General features: G+C 40.0%; 1 protein-coding gene across 1 annotated transcript; it reads right to left on the bottom strand.

Moving 5' to 3' along the window:
- Window positions 1-595: 595 nt before the first annotated feature.
- Window positions 596-20,748, bottom strand: ALDH9A1 (aldehyde dehydrogenase 9 family member A1). Its single transcript, XM_081323443.1, has 12 exons — window positions 20,613-20,748; window positions 17,786-17,984; window positions 15,367-15,512; window positions 12,059-12,188; window positions 10,502-10,636; window positions 9,557-9,753; window positions 8,524-8,664; window positions 6,926-7,114; window positions 4,502-4,589; window positions 1,938-2,079; window positions 1,515-1,627; window positions 596-839 (listed from the first exon to the last, which is right to left on the bottom strand). Exons 2-12 carry the CDS (start codon window positions 17,964-17,966, stop codon window positions 745-747), a joined length of 1,557 nt encoding a protein of 518 aa, XP_081179569.1. The 5' UTR covers window positions 17,967-17,984; window positions 20,613-20,748; the 3' UTR covers window positions 596-744.
- Between the last annotated feature and the right edge of the window lie 1,404 nt (window positions 20,749-22,152).

The following is a 22,152-nucleotide window of genomic DNA, read 5'->3' as shown; positions in this document are numbered from 1 at the left end:
CCTGAGCAATTCTCTTCTTTGTGAATTTAAGTTTTGCTTGGTGGATTTAAGTTTGTCTAGTGCAGTTATTTTGTTTGAGCAACTTTCAAGTGCTTTGTGGACTATTGGGCCACTGCTTTGTCTAACCTTGGTCCGCTTGTGGCTGGACCTGATTGGGACAGTTCTGGGATTTTGGTGAGGGGAATTGCTGGGGAACATTAATAAACTCATTAAACTACAGTTACATATGTGTGTGAGCGGGGAGCACAGTCTCATGTAATTTTATGCATTTAGTGCTCAGTACCACCAGCACCTTTATTTGCTCAAACTGCATTGTATAAAACACGTCTGCCTAGGAAAGGCAATAGGAATACAATCAACCTCCTTAAGTTATGGTTTCTGGATAACAACAATCAAGATCAATTGACTGGGAAATGTAAGTTATCTCAAGGTGTAGAGTCAGACAGTCTTATGCTCCTGAGATTTGGTGCTACAATGCTTAGCTCAGAAAAATTGGCAAGAGGTGTTAAGGAATTATTTGGGACTGGTTGCAAAAAAAATCTTATGGCCAGTGACTATTCTGTTTTCTCCATTATGTACTTTCAAGAGAAGAAAGGAAAAAGAAACAATGTAATTCAAAATAGTTGTAGGAAAAAAAACCAATGTAATCAAATGCATTGTATAAAACAGTCTGCCTAGGAAAGGCATTAGGATCACTGCCAGCTTCTGTACGTTAACCAGAAGAAATCAACTAGACTAGGGCCATTAGAACACTGATTCTACATTTCCCATTTCCACAAAGACTGTCTTCAGCTGGGAATAGTATTCAATTGCTGCTTTGCCATTCTCTCGTCCAAATCCTGAAAAGAGAGATAAATGTATGATAAAATTGTAACCATATGCTCTAAAAATCTGCAAACGATGCATCAGAGAATGAAGAATCTGTCAAAACAAACTTAATAGTCTCATTCCAGAAGTTAGATTCCTAATGATAAAATGTAAATGACAACTTCTTCATGTATAAATCAAGTGTTTTCCCCCCACCCACTCAGTGAGAAGTTATGAGTCAAACATACAGCTTACAAATCTAATATTGATTTAATACCAGTTTTTCTTCTTATCTCCATTTTAATTTAAAATGCAATGTATACATTTTTGTACTTAAGAAAAGTTTCTTTACATCATGTATGTTTTATGTAGAAGTCATCCTTACTAAATGGAGCTTACTCATAAAACAGGTTTGCATAAGTATGTAGGTCCTCTGTCTTATTTTAAATAAATCCAACTTCTTTTTGAAATAGAGATTTCAGAAAGAAGATGAAATTATCATGAGAGAGGAACAAATCTGGCTAATCTGGCTATCGCTGCTACTGTAAACTGGGTAATAACGTTCTGCTGCTTTAACTCTGTACGTTGAAATTGTGAAATTTAGTTCATGATCCAATTTAGAGTGATTTTTTCATGTTTTGTCAAGTATCATGTAAGCAGCTGCCAACAGCCAAAATATTATTAAAGCAAGTTACTGAATGGAATACCTGACATCTTGTATCCTCCGAAGGGAAGCTCCACAGGACTGGCGTTGTAATTGTTGATGAAACACACACCAGCCTGGAGACCAGCTGCTACTCTGTGGGCACGCTGGATATCTCTGTAAAGCAGAAGGATAATTTAAATTCACTCTCATTTCCCTAGTATAAAGCCCATTATTTATTAACTCTTTCCTTGGGATACTGCTAGGGATGTCTGACATTTTAGTGAGGAATCGGAAAGCAAGGATAACATTCATTTTTTTAAATCAAATCAGAACCATGGAGCAAACAGCTTTTTGCCATGCTCCAAGTTGACTGCTTCCAGCCTCACAGCTGTCATAAATGCCTTATTCCTACATACGCAGCTCCACTTGCCACAGCCGTCTCCCCACTCAACCTCCTGAAATATGTTCTCTTTCTTGATTGTACCTGGTGAAGACACCTCCTGCCAGGCCAAAATGTGTATTGTTGGCTCTCTCTAAGACCTCTTCTTCTGTGTCAAAAGGTAGAATAGACATGACTGGTCCAAAAATCTCTTCTTTTACACATGTCATGCTGTCCTTACAGTTTCCTGGAAGCAACACAGGAATGATCATACAGTATTAAGAAAACAGTCAGTCTGAATTTATATGAAATGAGAAGGGCTACTTCAGCCTCTAAGAACTAAGTAGAATTTCAGAACTACTTTCTAAAGATCTTTTTTTGTAAGATTTAAGATAAAACTTTTAAATTAAATAAATGGCCAGAGCACATCCTTAAATACTTAATTTTTAAGTCCCACTTTAGAGAGTTTCAGTTTTAATCATCCGATCATGAAGTCTGTTTTTAATGTCTACAACATATGGGGCACTACGTTCTTCAATGCAGTTGGCTTAACTAACCTCAGATCAATCCATAAGGCAATTTTTTCCAGTGTAACTGACACTGCCTCCAGGTCTACATCTATATAACCATGAAAATAGAATCAAAGGATGGAAGGAACCTTGGAGAATTTCTAATCCAAACCCCTGTTTAAGGCAAAACACCTTAGACTATCCCAGTCAAACGGTTGTCCATTTTTTTTTTGAAGGCCTCCAACAACGGAGTACCCACAACTTCAGGAAATAAGCTGTTCCATTAACTGTTTCTCTTTAGTTCCAAATTGGATCTCTCTTTAACAAGCTTCACCCTTTGCTTCTTGTCCTGCCCTCAGGTGCTTTGGAGAATAATTTGACCCCCTTCTCCCTTTGACTGCCCCTCAAATACCAGAAGACAGCTAACAGGTCACTCCTAATCTTCTTCTTCCTTAGGCTAGATCAGAGGTAAGGACTTGTGGACTTCAATATCCAGATTTCCTGAACCAGTCAAGCTGACTCAGGAATTCTGGAAGTCCACAAGTCATAAAAGAGCCAAGGTTCCCTACCCCTGGGCTAGACATACCTAGTTCCCTTAATCATTTCTCATGCAGTTTAGCCTCCAGACCCCTTAATATCTTTGTTGCTCTTCTCTGCAATCTTTCTAGGGATTCAGCATCTTTTTTTGTAATGTGGTGACCAGAATTGGATTCAGCATTCCAAGTATAGACTCATTAATGCAGTATACAGCAGTATTATCACTTCTCGTGATCTTGATGCTATCCCTCTGTTAATGCAGCCCAAGACCTCATAGGCTTTTGGGGCAGCTGCAGCACACTGCTGGATCGTACTTAAGTGATGGTCCACTAAGACATCAAGATCCCTCTCACAGTTACTATTGTTGATACAGGTACCACCTATTCTATAGCTGTACATTTAGTTTTTCCTGCCCAAATCCAGGACCTTACTTTTCTCTCCACTGAACTGCGTCCTGTTGGCTAAGGCCCTATGCTCAGTTCTATTAAGATCCTTCTGAATCAAGAGTCTATCTTCCAAGATGTTGGTAATCCCCTCCCCCCCTGCACATTTGATGTTGTCTGGAAATTTGATCAGTTCTCCTTCTATCTCATCTAGATCATTTATGAAGAAATTGAAGAGCATTGGGCCCAAGACAGAACCTTGAGGTATGCCAATGCATACTTCACTCCATGTAGATGTAGTTTCATTGACTACACATTGAGTGTGGTTGGTCAGCCAGTTGTGAATCCATCTGGTGGATATAGGTTGTAGTCTACTTTGTCAAATACCTTACTGAAGTCTAAGTTAACTATATCCACAGCATTTCCTCGATCCTCTAATTTAATCACTTTGTCAAAGTAGGCAATAAGAGTTCTCTGTCATGATCTGTTTTTAACAAACCAATGTTGATTTCTAGTAATATCAGTGCTCATTCCTCATTCTATTATCTTTCCCAGGATTTTCCTGGGTATTGATATCAGGCTAATTAGTCTGTTGTTTCCTGATCCATTCCCCCCCCCCCTTTTTAAAAAAGATTGGAATCACATCAGCATTTTTCGACTCCAGCAGTAGTTCCCTGATGTTCCAGGAGCTTTAAAAAATTGTTCAGTGGTTCCAAGATCATGTCTGCCAGCTCCTTCAGACCCATGGGGTGTAAACCATCTGGTTCTGGTAATCTGCACTTATCTAGACTCGATAGGTATTCTCTTACCATTTTCTTGCCTATTTTGATTTGTATTCCTATTCTGTCTTTTACAGCTTCTGATAGGTTGGACTATTTTTTTCCCTTTGCATAAAGGTGATAGCACTGTCTATCGCACAATGTTCAATCTTACCAAGAAGTACCAAGAGGAATTACCCTGTGGTAAATTGGGTGGCCAATAGATTTAATACGTAAGTAAATAAATAAATAAAGTAGGCTGTGGAATTTGTCAAATGCCTTACTGAAAACCAAGTAAACTATATCCACAGCATTTCCCTGATCCACTCATTTTGTCACTTTATCATTTTAATTTAATCACTTTTTAGCACCATGTTATTACCTTGTCTTCACCCTACCCCTTTAGTCTAGTTTAGTAAGAGCAAAGCTTTGACTATGGTTAAAAAGTAGTGCCAATTGCATTAATAATATAGTATCCATACCTAAGACACAAGGAGACATATAAAAGCCATTTTTCAGACTGGGATCATCTGGCACAAATGCATCCCCTCCACACAGGACTTTTACACCCTAAAAAAGTGTAACAGAAGACAATGGTAGAAAAAACCACAATACATTTTAGGTATAATTAGCAAAACATTGCCAACCTGTACAGGAAGGTACCAAAGCTTAAGTGGATATAATAAAACACTAGACTGGACAGAAGGTTCTTTCTCTTGGTGCAATATCACTGTTGCCAATAGAAATGAATCTTCTCCAATCACATAATGTCATGTAAGTGTTTGAAACCCAAATGGTATGACATTTCACCATAACTGGACTTCAACTCCCAGAATTCCCTAGCCAGCATGCTGATTTGTACTGTGCCCAGAGCCTGCTGGCTGGGGAATTTTGGGAGTCCATCCATCTTAACGTTGCTAAACCTGAGAAGCACTGACTTGAAGTCTTAGTTAGCTCTTCCCTATAAATTTATTTTAAAAAGCAGCATATATGCTAAAGAGGTAGAAATAGACAAGGAACAAAGCAGGGGTGTCAAACTCAACTTCATTGAGGGCCGCATCAGCATTGCGGTTGCCCTCAGAGGGGCGGGTGGGTATGGCCAGGGTGGGCGTGGCCTACTAGGTGGGCGTGGCCAGCTCTACATCTTTCTCATCAAGGGTGCCTATGGGGGCCTGGGCAGGAGTGGGACAGATCTGAGGGTCTCTGGGCCAGGGCCAAGGCAGTGTGGGCCATTTCCTCACTGTTTCCAGGATGGCTTCGCAGGCCACATGAAACCACTTCGCGGGCTGGATCTGGCCCCCGGGCCTTGTGTTTGACATGTCTGGAACAAAGTATGTTTTTTCTGATTAAACTAACTCTTGTCTTTATGGATTTTTTTGTTGCAAACTATAGAATTAATTGTAGGGACTTAACACCATAAAACCTTGAAACTCTTAACTTAGCTCAGGTAAATATAGTACAATATAACATAATCAAGATACAAGGTCATTAAGTATAGATTGGTAAGCAATTTCCTTATATAATATCCTGATTAAATTATTCTTTTCTGTATTGTCCCATGGAAGAAACAAACAGTAAGAGATTGTTTTTAATCAGAAGTTTGTATTATTGCATATAACCAGCAGACTGTAAAAATTGCCACCAGTTAATTCAAGAATTTGCTCATTACCTCAGCTTTGTATTACATTAGAAGTGAAAAATGCACTCCCTTTTACTGCCAATGTTGTTTTTACTCGCTATACATTCCAGTTAATTTCATAAAGTGTCTGGCAAGGGGTGGTTATTACTAATGGAGTGTACCCTCCTGTCAGCTGGGAGCTGACAAGATAATTGCAATTGTTGCTTGCTCTTGTTTTCCTTATTGGCTATTGATAAGAGTGAACAGCACATGGACTCTGAAGGGAAGCAATGGCTGATAGGTACTGTAAGTTGCATTCCTTACAGACTTAGAAAGGGAAATAGCAATAGAAATTGGGTTATATATGAAGATGGAATGGGAATGAACATTAAAATGAAAACAGGACTAATAAATGTTCCCTTGCATATTTATTAGCACAGAAGATCCCTAGCTAGTCTTGGTCATTTGTATCTCTCTGAGGACCCAATAAATGAGTACAAACTTCCTAGGGTTTTTTATGATTGTAAACTGCCCAGAGTTACCCTGAGGTAAGATGGGCAGCCAATAAATTTTATAAACAAATAAAGAAGCAAAACTAATAGACCAGACCCCTTTCCCCATTGAGTTTAGGTACACACACACATTCACATATTATACCTATTTATTTCTTTTCTATTTATTTATACTATAGAGATGAGGCATTTATTTATTTTGCATTAGTGAATGGGCATAAAAAGCGTTGAGGCATATTTTCCCCTTTAAAATCATCCAAAAAGGGCTCCACTGCTCACTAAGATGATACCATAACTTTACCAGCCACATGAGTTGCAGCCCTTACAGTCAAAACAGGTTAAACAAACCTGCATGTTTATTTAACATTACTGTCTTAAATTAGTTGAATATAGGTCAATGGGAGCCACACCACGTGACCATAAAAAGAATTCTCTATGGTAAACACAGCTCAAATCTGAGTTCTCCCACAATAAGAGGTAGACACTAATATAAAATCTACCACCGAGCATGCCAAATTTTATTCCAGATGTGGTTTGTACTCATTGTTTTTAGTAACTCAATTACAGTTGGTTAAACAGATGTGCCTAGATCAGATAGCTTTTCCCTGGATGGCCATAAACTGTACAGACACAGAAAAGCACTTTTATTCTACCTTCAATACTCAGTTTTGCACATAATATATAATACAATGTTCTAGCACCTCCTGTGGCAGAAGAGTGAAGTGTTTTCAGTAGCCCAATCCCTCAGGATAAACCTCAGTAAAGATAATGCTCACCTGCTCCTTTGCTTGTTTAACAAAACTCAAGACCTTCTCCAGGTGTGCCTTGTTGATAAGTGCCCCCATCCTTGTAGTTTGCAGCAGGGGGTCACCAATTTTGATGTTCTGAGTCTGTTTCACAACTTCTCTGGTGAAGGCATCCAGGATTGCTCGTTGTACAAACACACGAGTACCATTGCAGCACACCTGAAGCACAGGAACAGGCTTTAAAAAGGGCCCATTTCCTGAATTGACAGGCTTAGAACTAACTAACCTGTAACTATCAACTCAAAGGTAGATCTCCACTTACGACTACCCTTGGGCCCAGAATTTCAGTCAGTGAGTAAAGTAGTTGTTAAGTCAGAAGCCATGTAATCACTTTGCTCAAGGACCCCAAGTCTGGCTCTCCAAGTTGCAGCTGTTAAGTGACCCACACAGGTTGTTAAGTGGAGTGCCAGGGAGAAGGCCTGGGCCTCTCGGGTGTAGCAGAGTAGGGAGCGGGCACAGGTCTTCCACCATACACATTTGCTGGCGTTTTCACTAGATTTGAGGTCTGTTTCTCCAGTGGGCTGAGAGATTTCACCTCTGGAGGGGAAATCCTTCAGCATGTTAGATCTCAAATCTGGTGAAAACCCTAGCAAATACCATTGTTCTGAAAGGCACAGAATGCTGATGTTCACTAGTGTTTTCACCTTTGAAGTGGGGGGGGGGAAATGCTGGCATTCACTAGCATTTCCATCAGATTTGAGATCTGGTGGGTTTCCTCTCACTGCACAGAGGGGAGGAGAAGTCCTTTAGCATGCTGGAGGAACAGATCTCAAATTCTACATTCCCTCCATTTGCAATCTTCCCTGACAGCTTCCTCCAGTGATTTTCTGGGGAAGCTGCCAGAGAAGATTTCAAATGGTGATCATAGGACTCTTGGCAACTGGTCATAAATGTGAACAAATTGCCAAGCACTTGAAATATGGTCATTTGATGGCAGTGGGTGTAATGCAAAATTTATAATGGTCAGAAGTGGTTTATGGGCAGTAAAGACCCATTCAAACTCTGTCATGCCTGCAAAGACTCATTAAATAAGTTGAGGACTACCTGTACTGACATTTCTGCACTGATTTAATATCTCTTTGGAATAGCAATCAGTAACAAATATCAATGTCAAATCAAATCTAATAATTACACATAAGGTCTATGAGGAGTGAATAGAGGAACAGAGCTGCTTCTTGAACAACAAACATTACAAGATAATACGAGTCCTGAAAAGCAATGAACATTGAAAAAATTGGATCTTACAACACAGTGCCAATGATAAAGCACAATTTTTTTCTTAGAGATTCTGATAACCATTTTTGTATTGCAATATTTTACAAGATACAGCCAGGGCTTTTTTTCTCATAGAACGCTCAGAACGGAGTTCCGGCACCTTTTTTGGATGGAACCTTGTAGGGTAGGCAAGGCGGGTTGTATGACATGTGTGAGTTCCGGCACCTTTTTCTTTTACAAAAAAAGCACTGGATACAGCAAATTTCTTCTCCAGCTATGGAATTTAAATAGACTTTTTAAATGATTTAGTCATATCCACAGCTTCCTCTCTGTTAGATAAAAACGTTACATACCTCACCCTGGGTAAGAAAATTAGCCATGAGGGCTCCTTTCACAGCATTATCCAAAACACAGTCAGAGAAGATAATGAGGGGGGACTTTCCTCCTAACTCTAAAGTAACAGGTTTGATCCCTTTGGCTGCCGCTTCCATAATCTATTGGGGGGGGAAAACAGAACAAGATGTAGCAGCTAACACAGGCAATTATAATTCTATTTTCTTGGTAAATGCAAAGTCTCAGTTAGAATTTGTTGAATAAGAATCCATCTCACATACAAAATTATTGCTCTAATTATTGAATTAGTCAGGACATAGGTGAACATTTCCAAGCAGATATCTCACATAAATGTGCTAATTTTTGATATAAACATCTAACACCCAAAGTTATGCTATTAAAGTAGCAATGGGCCTTTATTCAGTCATTTTTTATATGAATATTAAGAAAGTTTTTTCTTCTTCTAATCTTAAGGAACATGTTTTATTTGAACTGTTGTTAATTATGTATGTTACTGTTATTTTCACTATGAAATGTTGTCAGTTACTTCAGCATATAAAAATAACTTATAAATACACTGAGTAAGGATTACTGGATAATTTTTTACCAACATGCAATTCAGAAGTAGAATCTGGATTAAGAAGTGATCTCCACATTTCCAAAGAAGGGCCATCCAAGCATTGAGTACAAGAGCAATGACGACACCCGCATAGGCCTGGTTTTTGTGCATCGTATTCAAATGCACATCTTTAAAAAACCTGCAGACCTTGAGATTGCAATGGAATATCTGTAGATTTGGCAACTGGCAAATATGTAAATTGGACAACAAACAGGTCTACCAGCCTCTCAAACTGGCAGTTCTGATAAGTAGCAAAACAACTCTTCTAACTGATGTTAGCGTAGTTGCATGTGTGTGAATAAATTGTCAAGTCATTGGAGAAGGGACAAATTGCATTAGGACTGCTTCAGAAATCAAACCTTTTTAAACTTTATCATTCAATAGTGACAGTACTGAATACACACACATGCATGCACACACACACGTATATATACCTTAACACCTGTGGGAACACTCCCAGTGAATGAGACTTTGGCCACATCTGGGTGCTGGCACAGGAATTGGCCTGTGGCAGCTCCACCTTGCACCACATTGAAAAGTCCCTTAGGAACACCAGCCTTATTGTAGATTTCTGCCAGCAGCACAACAGAGATGGGGGTGAAGGGAGAAGGCTTGAAGACCATGGCATTACCTAGGTAGCCCAATTCACAAGAATAAAAAGAATGGATACTCACTTTCTGTCTAGAAATAGTTTCAATTGCAATCAAATGAAAGAGTGATATTGAAGAAGAAAAAATGTTTCACTCCAACTAAGACAAATTAATACAGACATCCAGATTATTGTATCCACCCCACTTAATTTTTGAAGCTAAATCAATGCCAGTGTCCATAAAGTGGTCTCTTCTACTATTAAGGTAAAGGTAAAGGTTCCCCCGCACATGTGTGCTAGTCGTTTCCGACTCTAGGGGCCGGTGCTCATCTCCGTTTCAAAGCCGAAAAGCCAGCGCTTGTCCGAGGACGTCTCCGTGGTCATGTGGCCGGCATGACTAGACGCCAAAGGCGCACGGAACGCTGTTACCTTCCCACCGTAGTGGTCCCTATTTTTCTACTTGCATTTTTTACGTGCTTTCAAACTGCTAGGTTGGCAGAAGCTGGGACGAGTAACAGGCGCTCACTCTGTTACGCGGCACTCGGGATTCGACCTGCCAAACTGCCGACCTTCTGATCGACTGGCTCAGCGTCCTAACCCACTGAGCCACCACGTCCCTCTTCTACTATTACTGAAGTGTTATTATTCAGTTCTAACAACTCCACTGGCTCTTTCTTCCCCGTTTTCACATCTCAAATGGTAATGACGAACACCAAGAAAGGCAATCCTCGACTACTAGTTTCTGTGAATGAAATTCATTCATTTGCGTCAAAAAGTTAATTTATTTTACCACAGGCCAAAGCAGGGGCTGATTTCCAGCAGGCAATCTGAAAAGGGTAGTTCCAAGCCCCTATCCCGACACAGACTCCAAGAGGTTCTCTTCTGGTATAAGCGAAGGATCCCTCAGGAAGCTGGACATGTTCACCTAAGTAGAAAAGACAAGAGAGATCCAGTCGTAAGAAATATAAACCAATTCTCAAAAATGAGAAGCAGAGTAATTAATTAAAAAGGTTTTATGTTCTGTTCTGTTCTGTTCTGTTCTACATATTACCTTCCTCAATGACTATGGAAGCCTACTGATCTTCTATTCTAATTGTTGAAGAACAGACTTTTCCCCTCATACGGTTAATACAAAAACTGGATGCTCCAGAAAAAAATGTGGATAGTCCAATCGGGCTCTTCTTTCTAATTCACTAACCTGCGTGGAATCCCAGCAAATCATCAAATTAAATAATCAAAGTGGACAGAAGCAGAGTTATTTTTACTTCTTTCAACAAAACAGTCATTTCTTGCAGGTTCTCCTGCTTGAGCTGGGGACTGGACTAGAAGACCTCCAAGGTCCCTTCCGGCTCTGTTCTGTTCTGTTCTGTTCTGTTCTACATATTACCTTCCTCAATGACTATGGAACAGCAAAAATCTGGATTCTGCCCAGCACATACAAGGATAGTAATTTCCAAATTTTATTCACTGTCATCACATATACCTTCCATCAGAATTCTACCAAACACCTTCCCAATATTGCACAGTTTTTCTAAAAGCTCTTGAAAAACATTTGACCTATCATTCATAAGCAATTACTCCTCCTGTTCTTTCATATGTATTGACAATTACCTGGATGATACAATCTCATACCTCTATTATGTATGTTAGCCCTTTTAGCCTTTCATTCATAAACTACATCTTCACTTTCATGCCTGTATGCATCAACTTCACTGCATAAAATCACATTTTCAACTCTATTAATCATGGTCTTCTGTTAAATCATAATCATCTCTTTATATTAGTTCACAAGCAATACATTTCTTCATTTCATTCATTAATTCATGCTTTTTACCATATACCCCTCCTACATTTAAGAACATAGTTTTTCCATATTGCAGAAGTCAAGAGATAGGATTGAGGTTTTCATATAATAAAAAAGAAACTATTTCACCAACTTTAAGCATACCCATGGCACTTGCAGCATTGCCTGCTAATGATTAGGACATAACATTCCGCAACTTTTGTCAAATTTTGGAAAGTGTAACACAAGATTCATTTTGAGCAATTTCAAATTATTCTATGCAAATTAAGATGAATGATCTAAAATTTACCTTGCTAGTCTCCCGTGCCCTGTTAATCTGGAAGTAAGTACTAAAACATTCAAGAACAATTCTGCTATTCTACATCAACTAGAGCTCAAATAAAGTAACCTTTGCTCTAAGACTTTTCCCTTGGAAGTACCTGATATTAATTCTTAATATTAAGTACTTATATAAAATTGTATTAATTGGTTTTATTTAAGGAGACAGTAGACCAAGGAATTAAGAAAGGGACAGAATTAACAAGCAGAACATGTAACAGCTACCTGCTAAGGAGCCAGCTAGACCAGCATAATACTGCAGGCATTGCCAAGATATATCAATGTCTACGAGAGCTTCAAAGATGGATTTCCCATTGTTGATCGTTTCCATGGTGGCAATTTCTTCTCTTCTTTCCTGGAATCCAATACACAGCACAGAACATGCTAAGCAATAGCAAGACATTTTCTATTTTTTATGGATCTATTAAAATATTTAAACCGTTTAATAACTGAAGCTCTCTGGACAGTTTACAATAAAGCACACTAAAAAGGTACAATTTGAATAAAAACATATATAATAAAATTACAAATAAAAAGAACAAATCCTGAACAGCCTTTGTACATATTGCACTTCAAAAGAAAATTCTAAAAAAAAAAGCTGAACAATAGAATATACGGCATGTGATTTACAACTGCATGCATTTTTACAAGTGAAGCAGAATACAAATACGATACATTTGGTCAAATTTGAAAACTATGATCTGCTTGATCAACCAGCAAGGTGAATAATTCTTTTTCAATGAGACTAGATCTTGAAACATGAAAATAGCAGGTAATCGGAGCACTGGCAAAATTTCAGAAAAGCCTATGCATGTGCAGTTAAATATGTTAGGGTGCTATAATCACATATCAGGAGTAGACCAGATGAGACAATTCATGAGACATTTCCCTAGCACTGCTTAAGTCTGCTGAAATTTAATGGAACAGTTTTCAGTCAGCATGGCAAAATAAGGACAGGGACAGGAGACCTCTGGAGATCTTTTTCCTATACAAATCTCTCAAACCCAACAAAATTTTCATTAATGTCACCCAGACATTGGAAAACTTCCTATAGCTTGGAATCTGGTCAAGAGACAGTTATAATCCCTGTCTCAAAATTTGCCCATCCTTATAGTACACCATGAAGTACACTGTGCATTCCAAATAGACCAGGTTTCTACCATCTTGTCCAAATAAGAACACACTGATTATAGGAACAGGAATTAGTAATTGTTGTATTAATTTGGTATTTTAACTTTGCAGTTTATTTAAGAATGGAAAAGAAGTCTTTCTCAGATAGTCAAAAGACTTGTCAATGTCTTTTTTCTTTGTAGCTAATTAAACGTCTAATGTCTAATTAAATATGCCTGATATTTAGAGGTCTGGTGTCTCTGATCCTGGAGATAGCATGTACTCATGGACTATTAACCAATGATACATAGCCACATCTTCTGGTAATGAATTCTGATCCTTATGTGAAGTATTTTATCTATCCAACACTTTCCATTATTAAAGGTAAATGGATACTCCAAGTTCTTTTATTGTGAGAAAGAAAAAAATGCTTATTATTAATATTCTTTTCACAACATTCATAATTCTATAAACCTTTATCATGACTTGTCTTTCTTGCTTTTTTTCTAAATTAAAGTAAAGGTTCACCTGCACATGTGTGCTAGTCGTTTCCAACTCTAGGGGCCGGTGCTCATCTCCGTTTCAAAGCTGAAGAGCCAGCGCTTGTCCAAGGACGTCTCTGTGGTCATGTGGCCAGCATGACTAGACGCCAAAGGCGCACGGAACGCTGTTACCTTCCCACCGTAGTGTTCCCTATTTTTCTACTTGCATTTTTACGTGCTTTCGAACTGCTAGGTTGGCAGAAGCTGGGACGAGTAACAGGCACTCACTCTGCTACACGGCACTCGGGATTCGACCCACCAAACTGCCAATCTTCTGATCGACAAGCTCAGCGTCATAATCCACTGCTCCAAATGCTGGAACTCCCCCACACTAAATCTGTTTGTCCTTTCCTGCATCTCTTCAAGAAATACCTTGCATATAGAATAGAATAGGACTTGAAGGGACCTTGGAGACCCTATATCAGTGGTCTTCAAACTCGGCCCTTTGATGACTCATGGACTTCAACTCCCAGAATTCCTCAGCCAGGCATGCTGGCTGAGGAATCCTGGGAGTTGAAGTCCACGAGTCATAAAAGGGCCGAGTTTGAAGACCCCTGCCTTATATCATTTCAAACAAATGGCTTTTCAGTCTTTTTAAAAAACCTCCAGTGATGAAGCACCCACAACTTCTGAAGGCAAGCTGGGAGCCATATCCACAGACAGGCATACAAGTCTTAAATGCTTATACAGTAATGCTCAAAGCTTGGGGAACAAGCAAGGTGAACTAGAAGCAATAGTACATGAGGATAGGTATAACACAGTTGGCATTACAGAAACCTGGTGGGATGAAACCCATGACTAGAATGGACTGATGAGTGGATACAAATTGTTCAAAAGACACAGAACTAGAAAAAGAGGAGGGGGCGTTACACTAAATGTAAGAGAATACTACATATCTACAGAAATGCACATGATCAAAGATAAAAGCCCTCTAGAATCAATATGGGTTAATATAAAAGGGGGAAAAGTGACATTGCCATAAGGGTATACTACAGGCCACCCAAGCAATCAGAAGAAATAGATGGAACTCTTTGCCAACCAGTTAACAAATGTATGCAGGAAGCATACCACAGTACTAATGGGAGACTTCAACTATCCAGATATCAATTGGGAGACAAACTTTGCAGCAAGTGGGAGATCAAACAGATTCCTAACCAACCCGCCGACAACTTTGTCATCCAAAAGGTAGAGGAGGAAACTAAAAGTAAAGCTATACTGGACCTAATTCTTACTAATAGAGAAGATAGAGGGAGTTGAAGTTGCCAGACCTTGGGGGGGGGGAAAGTTTGTTAAAAACAGATCGTGCCAAAGCAATCTTATTTCATTCTTTGATAAAGTGACCAAATTAGTTGACTAGTGAAACACTGTGGACATAGTATACTAAGATTTCAGTAAGGCATTCAACAAAGTAGACCACAATCTACTGCTTGATAAGTTCGAAAAAGGTAGAATAGACAACATCACCATCAGATGGATTTGTAAGTGGCTGACAAACTGTACTCAATGAGTAGTCCTCAACGGTACTACATCCACATGGAGAGAAGTTCTATTTGAACTCTTCATTTCTTACAGTGTACAGCTGCTTGGGGAAAACTAGAGTAGTGAAATTAACAGATAATATTAATGTGGAGATAGGATCTGACCTGTTTCTTTAAATCACTTCAAATCAATTTATGATCTGTACACAATCTGAGGCTTACATATTTTTCTTCCTTGTCAAAAGTGACAACACAGCAATCATAACCAGAATTATCCTGATTCCTGGGAATCAATGTGTATCCTACCCACCTGATCCTAGCCAGGTTCCATAAAAGTCGGTGTACCCCCAATACTAATAAACTTGCTAACACAACCTTACAATATGGCTTTTATATCACATACCCGGATAATTCGGGCTGCCTCCAGCAGAATGCTGCTCCGTTCCATTCCTGATTTCTGACTCCATATTTTGAAAGCAGCATGTGCACTCTTTACAGCCAGATCTACCTCCTTTTCACCAGAGAAGGATAAGTTCCCAATAATTCTGCCTGAAGAAGAAAAAAGGCAGTTCAGTTAGCCAAAATAGATCAGCAATTCTTACTTGGCAATGCTTATTAATACTATCCATAAAGCTACATGCTAAGAAGTGAAAATGACTTAAGTAACAATTCAATATTACAGCACCCTTCTGTCACAGTTTCAATACATCCACAAAGGAGGTTCCATTACTTCTTAAGGACTTTGTTCCCTTTTCTGAAAAGACTTTAGTGTTATGATTTTTTTAACATCCAATTGAAATCTACTTCATAAATTAAATATCCTGTCTTGGAGGAATAATGCTGAACAATTTCACCTCATCTTCCACATTGGAATATTCTTTATTGGCCATGATTAGACACGTGAGGAATTTGTCTCCAGTGCATAAGCTCTCAGTGTACATACTAAAAAGGTGATAAGTCATAAGATAATACATTGTAAAATACCATCATAATTCATAAGATACAAACAAGTGATAAATCATAAGATACCAATAGTAGTAGGTTGTAGGAAAGATGATGAGAAAAATAATAGCAATACAGCCCTATTACATGGGTAAATATCTTTAGGCATAAGACAATGCTGTGGGAATTAGGTGTTTGACAGAGTGATGGCATGGAGGAAAAAAACTAGCTTTGTATCTAATTGTTTTGGCATGCAATGTCCTATAGTGGCATCCTGATGGGAGAAGTTGAAACAATTTATGTCCAGCATGTGAGGGGTCTGTAAATATTTTCTCAGCCCTCTTTCTGCTTGTGCAATATACAGGTCCTCAATGGAAAGAAGGCTGGTTGCAATTGCTTTTTTCTGCACTCCTACCTGTTGAAGTCTGTACCTTTCCTGTATGGTTGCTGTGCCAAACCAGACAGTTATAGAGGTACAGTGACAGATTCAGTATTTCCTCTGTAGAACTGTATCAACAGATCTTTGGGCAATCTGAGCTTTCTGAGTTGATGCAGGAAAAACATTCTTTGTTGTCCCTTTTTAATGATGATTTACTATTAGTACACAACAGAAGCTATCATTATTTATTTATTTTTTACAAAAGACCTATATTATCCAGGTGCAGATTTTGTATATTAATTAAGTCAGGACTAATGTTGGCATTTGAGTAGCATACCAGAGGTCACACTCAATATAGGCTTTTTTGGGAAAACAAAGAAAAGACCTGAGAAAAATATTAATTTTATTTTATTTGCATTTCAGTATACGTATAAATATACTGTATTACTCTTTAAATGTATATTTACTACTTTTCCTTTGATTACAGGCTGGAAACTTTGTGGTTAAGCAACACGGTCATAAGTAAAAAAAATTGTTACCACACAGCTTAGCAACAGTAGTTCTAGCAGTCCCACTTGCTGAGGGCTGCACAGGTCGTTAAGCAAAGACCTCATGCAACTTTCCACTACACCCCCCCCCCCATTGATTGTGAGAAGCTGAAAGGGAACTTTTGGGAAATCTGATCATGTGACCTTAGCACACTACAGCATCCTATCATGAGATGGTCACCAAATGCCCAGATTACATGACCATGGGGATGCTGCAATGGCCTTAAATATAAGGACTAGTCATAACTACCACTCAGTCAATGCTGTCTTAAGTTAGAAATGAAATAAAAACATTTTAAGAATTTGGCAGGTGATTCATATTTGGGGTCATTATTACACTCCATATTAACATGAGACTGAAGGAAAGCCTTTTCCGTTTCATTGACAGCATGCAAAGAGCACCGATTTCATTGTGCAATAGTACTTTCTAAAATGAAAAATCGCAACCACTTTGTAATCCAAAGCTAATTTCAAAATATATGCCTAAATATTCCTGTATTATTTGTACTGGCATCAGCACTGATATATGCTAAGGCATGTACAGCAGAAGGCCCAGTTATTTTTTTCTGCTTCCACAGTGAAAAAAACCGTTTTGATACAGAAATTTTTCTAAAAACAATCATAATGATCTAAAAGTATATTCCTAGATAAATATAAATTTTGTATAAATTACTTTACTTATACATCTTGCATAAGAATCCTCAAAATTTTCTTCTACCAGTATCAGCAGATTAATAAATTGTGCCATAAAAAGCGTCAGTAAAAATATTTGAAAAAGAATATATTTTTTCTCTTGTATTAGTTATTTATCTAATTATCTAATAGGATGTAAATGTCAGTTATATAACTTCTAAGTTAGCTATTCCTGTGGGTGTGAAAAGAGGTCAACATTATATAGCTGTAGAACATTAACTCCCTAAAAATTCAATATCACAATTACAACAAATGATTACCAGTTGCTGGTTCATAGATCTCCTCACTATGATCCCCATCCACAGGCTGGTGACGGTCACCTTCTCGGTAGTTGAGAGGTTGCTGCAGTTGAAATGTACCAGTAATGGTGCTCATTGTAGCAGAATGGAGTAAACGAGGAAAGCCACGGAGGAGAAATAATAAACTGGAACTAAGAAGCATTCGAACTCTGATGCAAAGCTGCAGAGGATGTAATATGTGCATACTCTGTGACAAGGTATCTTATGTAAAGTACAGATTCTTTAGAATCAATATGGCCATTAGTTTTCTTGCAAAAAATAGAAGAGTTTTACCACTGCCTTTTATTATTATTAGTTTTATGTCGCAGCTTTATTTTCTACAACTCAAGTTGGTGTACGTAATGTTCCCACCTTCTTTTCCACACAACAACCCTATGAGGCAAGTTGGCTGAGAGAGGGACTGGCCCAAAGCTAAGTTTCATGCCCAGCATGTCAGCTCCCCGTTTCTTGTTCAGCACCTTAACTATTATGCCAAACTGGCCCCCTCGGATTCCCAGTGTAGCCTGGGGTTGTCTCCCATACAAGCATAGCCTTGCATAATTTTTTCAAGATCAGCCATTTGTGTTATATTTAGTTCAACTATTAAATTGGGCACTTGGGAATGACCTAGTGCATGGGTAGGCAACCTCGGCTCTTTTATGACTCATGGACTTCAACTCCCAGAATTCCCGAGTAAGCATAGCTGACTCGGGAATTCTGGGAGTTGAAGTCCATGAGTCATAAAAAAGCCGAGGTTGCCTACCCCTGACCTAGTGGCTTCCAAGCTCCCTTCCAATTCTATACATTGGTATTATCTTTCAGAAAACCTTCCACAATAGTTTAGGGGGGAAAAGGCAAAATATTTTTATTATCAAATTCAATACTTGTGGGCACTCATTTCTGTACCAGAGAAGCTGTATAAAGTATCAGTGGCGTAGCGTGGGGGGTGCAGGGGGGGGGCGGCCGCACCCGGCGCAACATCTGGGGGGGCGCGCTCGCACTCGCAGCTCTCTGCCCTTGCCTGGCTCACTCACTCTCTCTCACTGCAGTGCTGGCTGTGCGAATCCGATCCGAGCCACCGGGTCGCCGCCCACTGTGGAGGGGGGGTGCCAGGCCTGCGGTGCGGTGCGGAGAGAGAGCGAGGGACTATCTGGGGGAGGGACAGTGCAGACTCGAGTGCTAAAATCCATGGGTTAGGGGGTGCAAATTACTTGCCTTGCCCCAGGTGCTGACAACCCACGCTACGCCACTGTAAAGTATTATAAGTTGTATAATCCATTCTCGAGCATAATTACATTATTAGATGGAGCCTTGGTGGAGCAATGGGCTAATGCCTCCTTAAGTAACACCAGCTGCCTGCAATTAGCGCAGGTTCGCATCCCACCAGGCTCAAGGTTGACTCAGCCTTCCATCCTTCCGAGGTAGGTAAAATGAGGACCCAGATTGTTGGGGGCAATAAGCTGACTTTGTAATAATGCCGCTTGGGGGGGCTGAAAGCCCTAATAAGCAGGCATATACATAGAATGAAGGCTATTGCTAAGCACTTTTAATTTTATTTATTTATTTTTTATTTTAATTCCATTTATATCCCGCCCTTCTCCGAAGACTCAGGGCGGCTTACAAGCTTAGCAGTAGCCTTCATTCTATGTATATGCCTGCTTATTAGGGCTTTCACACACACACACCCAAGCGGCATTATTACAAAGTCAGCTTAATTGCCCCCAACAATCTGGGTCCTCATTTTACCTACCTCGGAAGGATGGAAGGCTGAGTCAACCTTGAGCCTGGTGGGACGCGAACCTGCAATAATTGCAGGCAGCTGGTGTTACTTAAGGAGGCATTAATTAGCCCACTGCTTAGATTGTAAGCCGCCCTGAGTCTTCGGAGAAGGATGGGATTAAAATAAATAAAATTAAAAAATTATTTAAATTTATAGTTGATTTATTTTATTTATTTATTTATTTTAATTCCACCCACTCGATACACAAAAATGCATTTTGTGATGCTTTCTACTCCGTGCGTGCGCGCGTGTAGCTAATGGATTAACACTTAAGAACCACCGTCCGGTCAGTAACTTTTACCTACGGCTAGCTAGGATATGGAGAACACAAGGATAATGTAAGATTATCGCGGCTCAGAAAGCAGCTGGGGAAAAAAAAAAACAGAGGGAGGAGATGAAACAGGACCCGCCTTCGTTTTATAAACCTCAGGCCTAAAACCCATTTTGGGAAATGGAAATACCTCTTGACAATTGGAACAAAGTGTCGTATTGCAGGCGAGATAAGAGCACCCGCTCCGAAAAGAACAACCCGAAAAACAAGGCGCGTCCCTTCCGTATCTACTTTTCCCAGCAAGGGAACGAGAAAGTCCTTTTCTAACCGGAGCAGGAACGTCTTCCTGCGCGCGGAGCGTTTCAAATGGGAGAAGAAAAAAATTTTGGACCGAATGATCCATTAAGGGAGACCCTAGATCAGGGGTCTTCAAACCTGGCCCTTTTAATGACTTGTGGACTTCAACTCCCAGAATTCCTCAGCCAGGCACGCTGTCTAAGGAATTCTGGGAGTTGAAGTCCACCAGAGTATGCGCGGGTGCAACCATAATCGGTAGGAATAATCTATTGCAAAAAGCAAAAAAACAACAACAACCCACTCCCGATTGTCCCTTCACTTCCACTGTGACAGCGCCCTGTCCGCGATGAACGGGAAAGCAAGAGGTTCGGATCCCGAGGCAAACTTTGAGTGGAACTATTTCTCGCTCGCTGATCCGTAAACCGCCTCCGCGCCTCTTTTTAGTCGTCGCTCATACTCACGTTTCAGCGCCTGCACCTGCGCGGCCGAGAACCAGCCTTTGACGTGGAGGAGCTTTTTGCCTCCTTTCTACAGCTCCGCCCCCCTCCTCTTGTAGGAAAGCCCCACCCTCGAAGGAGGCGAAAAGGGGCGAGCGAGGGGGCGCCTGGAGTTCAGAAATTGGCTCGCGCTTGGGATTGCGCATCGAATCCGCCTCCTGCGCTATTGGCTGGTTGTGCGAAAGCCTCGGAGGAGTTGCCCGGGGGCCTCGCTCGTCGTCCAGGGTTATGTTTGCTGAGGAAACAAGTATGCGCTGCCCATAGAAGAGAGTTTTAAGAATGCCTTCCCCGAGAGCGGCGTTTCCCCCGAGGGCAAGGATAGGCAACCACGGCTCTTTTATGACTCATGGACTTCAACTCCCAGAATTCCTGAGCCAGCTATGCTGGCTCAGGAATTCTGGGAGTTGAAGTCCATGAGTCATAAAAGAGCCGAGGTTGCCTACCCCTGTGTTAATCCATTTACACGCGCGCACGCACGCACGGAGTAGAAAGTATCACAAAATGCATTTTTGTGTATCGAGTGGGTGTGTCAAACTGGATGCATAAATCAACTATAAGTACACCAGTTGGTACTAAATTTTTTATTTATTTATTTTTATTTATTTTAATCCCATTTATATCCCGCCCTTCTCCGAAGACTCAGGGCGGCTTACAATCTAAGCATAAATCAAAGTGCTTAGCAATAGCCTTCATTCTATGTATATGCCTGCTTATTAGGGCTTCCAGCCCCCCCCCCCCCAAGCGGCATTATTACAAAGTCAGCTTAATTGCCCCCAACAATCTGGGTCCTCATTTTACCTACCTCGGAAGAATGGAAGGCTGAGTCAACCTTAAGCCTGGTGGGACGTGAACCTGCACTAATTGCAGGCAGCTGGTGTTACTTAAGGAGGCATTAGCCCACTGCTCCACCAAGGCTCCATCTAATAATGTAATTATGCTCGAGAATGGATTATACAACTTATAATACTTTATACAGCTTCTCTGGTACAGAAATGAGTGCCCACAAGTATTGAATTTGATAATAAAAATATTTTGCCTTTTCCCCCCTAAACTATTGTGGAAGGTTTTCTGAAAGATAATACCAATGTATAGAATTGGAAGGGAGCTTGGAAGCCGGGCAAGGGAGAGAATAGGGCGGGGAATTCGGGTTAAAGTAGTCAAAAGATTTTGCCCTGTCATTGTCAACACCCTCATAATTCTCTATGACTTCTCTCGCTCTGCAAGATCATTAATTCATAATTTTATATATTATAACTTAATAAATAACTGTAATCCCCAGGAGATAGGGTAGCAAGGCAAGAGGAAAACTGTCAAAAGGTATTTTTTTTGAGGGGAAAAAAATGTCCCGATACTCGATCCGAGTACTTTGCTCGGTTTTAATTTGCCCTGTAAACCGCCCTGAGTCCCTCGGGAAAAGGGCGGTATATAAATCAAAATAAATAAATAAATATTTTGCCGTGTACTATTTTTCCGAGCCCTGAGAACAGGAAAGCAGGATGCTTTC

This window comes from Vipera berus (assembly GCF_964194415.1).
Source record: "Vipera berus genome assembly, chromosome: 3".
Taxonomy (NCBI): domain Eukaryota; kingdom Metazoa; phylum Chordata; class Lepidosauria; order Squamata; family Viperidae; genus Vipera; species Vipera berus.
The sequence above is the reverse complement of the archived record's forward strand: the minus strand, read 5'-3'. Positions and strand labels throughout refer to the sequence as shown.